The following is an 8380-nucleotide window of genomic DNA, read 5'->3' on the forward strand; positions in this document are numbered from 1 at the left end:
ATAGCCCCGCTGCCATGATTACTAACCCGCTGCGCAAAGCGATCGAAAACTTCTCAAACTCAAACTGCAAACATATTTCACAGCGCATGGCTGTGAAATATTTCGCATTCAAAATTGTTGCAAATTTATAAATGAAATATTTCGAAATTTACAGCGCTGAAATTTTTGGATTGTTATATTTCTTCAATCGGAATCCAAGCGTTTTCCCTGACATTTCTGCTCGCTTTTTCGATCGCTTTTGGCGGAAAACGATCGAAAATCCGAGCTACAAAACTGCTCGATTTTGTCGTGCGGGAGCTCAGATTTTCGATCGCTTTCCGCCAAAAGCGATCGAAAAAGCGAGCAGAAATGTCAGGGAAAACGCTTGGATTCCGATCGAAGAAATATATCAATCCAAAAATTTCAGCGCTGAAAATTTCGAAATATTTCATTTATAAATTTGCAACAATTTTGAATGCGAAATATTTCACAGCCATGCGCTGTGAAATATGTTTGCAGTGTGAGTTTGAAAAGTTTTCGATCGCTTTGCGCAGCGGGATCCCGCACGACAAAATCGAGCAGTTTTGTAGCTCGGGTTTTTTATCGCTTTCCGCCAAAAGTGATCGAAAAAGCGAGAAGAAATGTCAGGGAAAACGCTTGGATTCCTATCGAAGAAATATATCAATCCAAAAATTTCAGCGCTGAAAATTTCGAAATATTTCATTTATAAATTTGCAGCAATTTTGAATGCGAAATATTTCACAGCCATGCGGTGTGAAATATGTTTGCAGTTTGAGTTTGAGAAGTTTTCGATCGCTTTGCGCAGCGGGATATCAATCCAAAAATTTCAGCGCAGAAAATTTCAAAATATTTCATTGATAAATTTGCAACAATTTTGAATGCGAAATATTTCACAACCATGGGCCAAGGGCTGTGAAATATGTTTGCAGTTTGAGTTTAAGAAGTTTTCGATCACTTTGCGCAGCGGGAATTTTGAATGTGAAATATTTCACAGGCATGCGCTGTGAAATATGTTTTTAGTTTGAGTTTGAGAAGTTTTCGATCGCTTTGCGCAGCGGGTGCTTTATCATTATTAGTTCTTGCTCTCTAGCTATATTGAGCAGAGGTTGAGAAGTTTTCGATTGCTTTGCGCAGCGGGTTGTCTGTGTTTATATCTTTCTGACAAAAAAGCTTCGAGACGCAATCGTGTTGGCGCAAAAATCATAATCGCCGTAAAATACTTCACACCAACTGTTGTAACCGTTGTAGGGTTCCGCCGAACTGTCAGCCAAGCGCATCGCGGATAGGACAAAAATAGTTTAAATAGGGAACGAACGGCAGTTTCGGCCCCTTTTCAGTAAAACGAACTCGCCGAGACAACAAGCCACAAAACGCATAAAATAAAAACTAATTTTTTGGCACCACGCCTAAACCTAAAAAATTCGGTTTCTTTGTTAGTTTATAACATTCCAAAAAATTAGTGCTAAGCTAATTTTCATCGCGTGTGGTGTAAAAGTATATCGATGAAGTGATACTCCGCTGCGATACCCAATTCTCGCGATCGCGATTGTTCCCGTGTGGTGGTATAGGAGAGCTGTAGTGCGGTGAAAGGTGAAATGGAGCAGACGAAAGATTCGAGCAAAGTCGGGCAGGATTGCAACTCTACCCCCGTAATGAGCCCGACAATGGGACGTGATGGCGCTCGGTCCATCGCAGCGTCAACGAGCCCCATCCTAGAGCAGGAATCGGCGGTATCCCCGGTGGTAGCGGGCACGAGCCAGTCTGTATCAGAAGGGCAGGTGCGAGGCAAGACAACGTCGGATACTAGCTACAGAGCGCCAGGATTAACCGCTGGTAGCTTTGATGGTGAATCCTACCGAAGCCACGTAGGCGGAACAAGGGACGACAAACGAGTGGAGGGTGAAATCGTTCGTATGCCAGCACACGAACGACGACAGCGAGTAGCGGAGATTGAACGTGAGCTCATCGCACTTCGCGAAATGTGTCAACTCGAAAAGATGGAAGAATGGTGCCGGGAAACGGATCGTTTGGGAGCACCGTTGTTAAATCCGCTTGAGTACGAGGATCGAGCCGCGTTCGAAGAATGGATCCGCGGGATGGAAAGTTCTATGAGGCAGACCGAACGTAGAGCAAATGGCGTCACCAGAGGTCAAGATCCTCGGGAACATCAAAGTAATCATGGCGCGCGAGTTACTTATACGGATGGCGAAGGGACGAGGCGTCTTGCGCGAGCGCCTTGTGACAAATCTGCGCCACTCAATAAAGGGTACGATGAACGTGTGGCTTATAATGAACGCGTAGCCCTAAATGAACATGCGTTGCAAAATGAACGAGTGAACTACAATGAGCGCCTGGCGTATGGTGAGAGCGCAGCGTACGGTGAGCGCGCAGCTTACAGTGAACGCACGACACACGGTGAACACGCGGCACACGGTGAAAAAGCGACGTACGAAGAACGCGGCACTTACGGCGAACGCGCGAATTATGATGAACGTGCAACGTACCGTGAACGTGTGCCCTACGGAGAACGCACTACCTGCCCTGGGTATAATGTATTCGACGCGAGAGGATCGGGTATACCACGTACATCAGGACACTTTATGCGCACAAATTACACTGACCCGCAAATGACCGCTCACACTAACACATTCGCACAACAAACGCCAGCACTGAACACACTTTTAAACCACAGCCAAATAGCAGCCCGCCAAGGGTTTCCACGAGACTTACCGACGTTTTCGGGGTCTGTCGAAGAGTGGCCGCGTTTTATCGCGACGTATACACGCACAACTATTGCATCCAACTATACCGACGACGACAATTTAGTGAGACTCCAGCACTGCCTCAAAGGTGCTGCATTAGATACCGTCGGACATTTGCTATTGTTTCCAGATGGGTTGAAGGAAGTGATGAGCACTTTTCGAGCTCGCTACGGCCGACCGGACTTGATAGTAGATCGAGCGGTTGAGAGCGTCAAGAAGCTGCCTGCGCCTAGGATGGAGAGGCTCGACACGATAGTCGAATTTGGGTTCGCTGTTAAAAGGTTGATTGCGACCGTACAAGTGTCGGGACTGCTCGACTATATGTATGACGTGGTGCTCCTCAAGGAACTGACGAAGAAGTTGCCACCCATGCTGTGTATTGAATGGGCACGGCTGAAGAAACGGTCACATGATGTTAATGTGCTCCAATTTGGGCGGTGGATTGGCGAGTTGGCTGATGATCTGTGCGCGGTCATCGATATGCCCGACAGACTTGAACGAACGGAGAGGAGTGTCCCTCCCCCCAGGAACAGCAATCAGCGATATTTGCCACATCGAACGACGGTCGGGATAAATCAGCATGCAACAGGTCGCCAAGGTAACGCATACTGTAACACAACCGTCGTGCAAGAGGACTGCCTGCCTCATTCCCCGACTAGTGACTCTCTGCTTTTATCGTGCATATTATGTGGGGGTACGTGTGAATATCTTTGTAAATGTGTGAAATTCTTAAGAACGTCGGTAGCAGCGAGAAGGGCATTTATAAACGAGAGGAAACTCTGCTGCAAGTGCCTGCGATATCACTATGGCAGGTGTCCCGTCACGAACGCGTGCGGCGTCGACGGATGCAACCTCCTTCATCACGCGCTTCTGCACCAGGACGATGGCCTCCCCGGAAGTTCCGAGACGTCAGCACATGAAACAAAAGGTATTCGTATTAATACTCATTCGGGAACTAACGAAAGTGTCTTATTGAAATACGTTCCAGTTGTACTCCACGGACCGAAAGCAATAATCGAAACTTACGCTTTTCTCGATGACGGTTCCACGTCGACCTTCATGGACCACGAGCTGGTAGACGAACTTGGGTTGAAGGGAACACCACATCCGCTATGCGTCCAATGGACTGGCGACGTCACACGTGAAGAGAAAAATTCTGTTCGACTAGCGGTACGCATTTCGGGGAAGCAAACTTCGACAGCGATATACGAACTTTCAGCCGTCCGCACAGTTCGCAAACTAGCTCTTCCCAAGCAGTCCATGAATGTGTCCCAGCTTGTTAAAAGATACGCATATCTGCAGGGTCTGCCCTTGGAGTCTTATGCTAACGCGGAGCCGCGCTTGTTGATTGGCGTAGATAATTGTAGCATGGGACAATCTCTGAGGAGTGTAGAGGGGAGACGTGACGAGCCAATCGCCTCGAAAACCCGCTTGGGTTGGGTGTTGGGGGGACCATGTTCAGTGGCCACCAATACGCCGGGATCTACTCTGCCTTCCTTTCACATATGTGTGTGCAATGAGCCTGACGATGGTCTTACTGCTGCGGTAAAAGAACATTTTGCCCTGGAATCGATCGGCATCGATAAGACAGTGCGCTTAAGAGAATCCAAAGACAACGAACGGGTTCTCACGTTGCTGGAACGGAAGACGAAATTTGACGGCCATCGCTACGAAACCGGCCTCCTTTGGCGATATGACGACATCAAGCTGCCTTGCAACAGATCTGTCGCGTTGAAGCGGTATGTATGCCTACAACGAAAATTAAAAAAATGATCCCATTTTAGCAAAGGCAGTACGAGAAAAAATGGCAGATTACAAGGAAAAAGGATACATCAGACGCCTAACCGACGATGAACTGAACGAGAGAAGTAATAAAGATTGGTACCTGCCCATCTTCCCGGTTGTCAATCCAAATAAACCAGGAAAGATTCGAATGGTGTTCGACGCGGCGGCAAAGGTACGTGGGGTTTCTTTAAATTCATTTCTTCTCCCCGGTCCCGACATGTTAGCCGGGCTACTCCCGGTACTCTTCAAGTTCAGAGAATTTCGAGTAGGAATCGTGGGCGACATCCGAGAAATGTTTCATAGAGTGAACATTAGCAAAGAAGACCAACGGAGCCAGATGATATTTTGGGAAGGCGACGATCCATACTCAGATCCGGATGTTTACGTCGTCACCGTGATGACATTTGGAGCGTCATGTTCACCGAGCGCCGCACAATACGTCAAAAATCTTAACGCAGACAGATTTAAAGCCGAATACCCTCGAGCCGTGGAAAGCATAAAAGATGAACATTACGTCGATGACATGTTGGCAAGCGTGGAATCTGAAGAAGAAGCTAGTGAATTAACAAAAACGGTCCGCTACATCCACGCTTGCGGAGGGTTTGAAATACGTAACTGGGTCTCGAACTCACCGATGGTCGTAGCACCACTACAAGAGACGCCAGGAAATGAAAAGAATGTCAACATGGGAAGCGGTACGACTACTGAGAAGGTGCTAGGAATGTGGTGGGATACTTCGTCGGACGCGTTCACCTTCAGATTATCCCCTAAGTATGATCTCGATCTGCTAATGGGAAAAAAGCCAGCAACGAAGCGTGAGATTCTTCGCACTCAAATGAGTCTATAAGACCCGATGGGCCTGCTAGGACACTTTATAATGTTCCTAAAGGTCCTCCTTCAAGAAGTATGGCGCGGCGGATACAGTTGGGATCAGGTACTAGACGGGCAGGTAGAGGAGAAATGGACAACGTGGCTGCGAGTGCTACCTGAGGTCGAAAAAGTATTTATCCCTAGGTGCTACCGATACACTTGTTCAACACGATCCGATGTACAATTGCACGTACTATGCGACGCGAGCGAAAACGGAACAGCCGCAGTAGCCTATCTGCGTTTCGAAGAAGATGGAAAGATCGAATGCGCTCTCGTCGGGTCTAAAACACGCGTGGCACCACTAAGATTCTTATCTATTCCCAGACTCGAGCTACAAGCAGCGGTCATCGGAGCCAGATTAGCTAACACCATTCGTCAAAGCCACAGGATATCTGTAAATCGGACGATTTTCTGGACAGATTCCCGTAATGTGTTAAGCTGGCTACAGTCCGATTCTCGCCGATACCATCAGTTTGTAGCGTTCCGTATTGGCGAACTCCTTGAAATGACAAACGTCGAGCAATGGAGGTGGATCCCGACGAAGCTTAACGTTGCGGACGACGGCACTAAGTGGACTCAAGTCCCGGACCTATCACAGAGCAGTCGATGGTTTCGTGGACCCCCCTTTCTTTGGAAATCGGAACCAGAGTGGCCAGCAAATGACACACCTGCGAAAGATACGACGGAAGAAATAAGGAAGCAAGTAAGTGTTCACCGCGTTATTGAACAATTCATCCTGTTCGATCGTTTCTCCAGATGGAAGCGCGTTCTACGTTCGATTGGTTTTGTCATCCGTTTCGTCATGAACACACGACGTTGCTTAGCTAAGGACGCCGCAAGAAAGGGACCACTCGTTCAGGAGGAGCTGGCAGAAGCGGAAGCCGCCCTTTATCGAGCCGTTCAGCGTGAAGCTTATGCGCGTGAGATCGAGTGTCTTCGCAGACCGAGTCGGAAAACTCACCCATGGAAGAAAGCGATTGATAAAAATAGCCCTATCTATAAACTCTCTCCCATAGTCGACAGTCGCGGAGTTCTTAGACTCGGGGGACGGCTTTCCGAGTGCGCAGACATTGACGAACAAACTCGCACTCCGATCATTCTTCCTGGCAACCACCGCGGTACGTATTTGCTGATGCAGGAGTACCACGAAAAATACAAGCACGGCAACCACAGTACTGTGATAAACGAATTGCGGTCGAAATACTACATACCAAGATTACTAGGGGAATACCGTCGAGTAAGAAGATTGTGCCAATGGTGCAAGGTGAAAAACGCACGTCCAGATCCTCCACGGATGGGAAATATACCTCGACAACGATTGGCAATTGGTCGGCCATCCTTCTCATTCACAGGTGTGGACTATTTCGGGCCGTTCCTCGTAGCAGTCGGGAGGCGAGTAGAGAAACGATGGGGCGTGATATTCACCTGCCTAACGACCAGAGCTGTACACCTAGAGATAGCACATTCCCTCAACACAGCGTTGTGCATTATGGCTATCCGTAGATTTATAGCCAGGCGCGGATCACCGCTAGAGATCATCAGTGACCGAGGGACCAACTTCGTCGGAGCGTCGCGTGAACTGGATGAGGCGCTAAAACTGGTCGACCATGAGAAGCTGATGGTTGAGTTTTGCGGACCGAACCTAAAGTGGACCTTCAACCCGCCGGGAGCCCCACATTTCGGAGGGTGCTGGGAGCGGCTCGTTCGTTCAGTAAAAACGGTGCTGGGCAAACTCGACCTGCCACGGCGACCGACAGACGAGGTACTTGGTTCAACATTCACAGAGATAGAGCTTATTCTTAATTCCAGACCGTTGACGTATGTGCCACTGGATAACGAGATGTCCGGACCGATCACCCAAAACCACCTGCTATTGGGGAGTTCGAACGGAAGCAAACCACCTATTCCGCCGTGTGAGGGACCAGCCGCCGTGCAATCGGGTTGGAAAGCTGCTCAACTAAATGCCGATATATTCTGGAGAAAGTGGGTGGCCGAGTACTTACCAACGCTAACTCGTCGGACGAAGTGGTTCCAGCCGGTGCAACCTATCCAGGAAGGGGACGTCGTGATCGTAGTCGATAACACCCTCCCTCGCAACTCTTGGCCCAAAGGACGTGTGACCTCTGTCGTACATGCTAAGGACGGGCAAGTTAGGCAGGCCACCGTTGATACGGGTTGCGGAACGTACGTAAGACCTGCGCACAAAATAGCCGATTTAGATTTAGAAAAGGAAATAGTACTTACCACAAAACCGCAGACTGTGTTACGGGAATAATCGATCGCGACCACGTTTTCCATAGCGGAAAGTAAACAAGGCTGACAGTTGAAACAGCAGCGAGACGACAATACAAGCGATCTAGATCAAAAGCGTCTCGCTCGGGGGACAATGTTGTAACCGTTGTAGGGTTCCGCCGAACTGTCAGCCAAGCGCATCGCGGATAGGACAAAAATAGTTTAAATAGGGAACGAACGGCAGTTTCGGCCCCTTTTCAGTAAAACGAACTCGCCGAGACAACAAGCCACAAAACGCATAAAATAAAAACTAATTTTTTGGCACCACGCCTAAGCCTAGAAAATTCGGTTTCTTTGTTAGTTTCTAACACCAACGTTCTTTTTCTCCCCTCCACTTCTCATCACTATCTTTTCACCTCGCTTTATCATTATTGGTTCTTGCTCTCTAACTACATTGAGCGAGAGGTTGAGAAGTTTTCGATCGCTTTGCGCAGCGGGTTGCAACAATTTTGAATGCGAAATATTTCATAGCAATGCGCTGTGAAATATGTTTTCAGTTTGAGTTTGAGAAGTTTTCGATCGCTTTGCGCAGCGGGGGGGGGGGGGGGGGGGTTAAGATTGCACGCACACAAGCGCAAATGAACACGATGACACGCACACCTTGAGACTCGCTGTCAGCTCGTTCTGATAGCTGAATTTGTGTATTTACGCTGAATTGAACGCAAACCCTT

The 8380-nt window shown here is 48.3% G+C and overlaps 1 protein-coding gene across 1 annotated transcript; it reads left to right on the forward strand.

The window, feature by feature from the left end:
• Positions 1-1664: 1664 nt before the first annotated feature.
• LOC125907321 (uncharacterized) lies at positions 1665-7692 on the forward strand. Its single transcript, XM_049608936.1, has 2 exons — positions 1665-2124; positions 6770-7692. Exons 1-2 carry the CDS (start codon positions 1665-1667, stop codon positions 7690-7692), a joined length of 1383 nt encoding a protein of 460 aa, XP_049464893.1.
• The last annotated feature ends 688 nt before the right edge of the window (positions 7693-8380 follow it).

This window comes from Anopheles coluzzii, chromosome 3 (assembly GCF_943734685.1).
Source record: "Anopheles coluzzii chromosome 3, AcolN3, whole genome shotgun sequence".
NCBI classification, from domain to species: Eukaryota; Metazoa; Arthropoda; class Insecta; order Diptera; family Culicidae; genus Anopheles; species Anopheles coluzzii.

Coding starts and splice junctions, on each gene's coding strand:
- LOC125907321 (XM_049608936.1), top strand. CDS start 1,665: ATGGGACGTGATGGCGCTCGGTCCATCGCAGCGTCAACGAGCCCCATC. Junction 2,125..6,769: donor TTCTATGAGGCAGACCGAAC/GTAGAGCAAATG, acceptor TCTCATTCACAG/GTGTGGACTATTTCGGGCCG.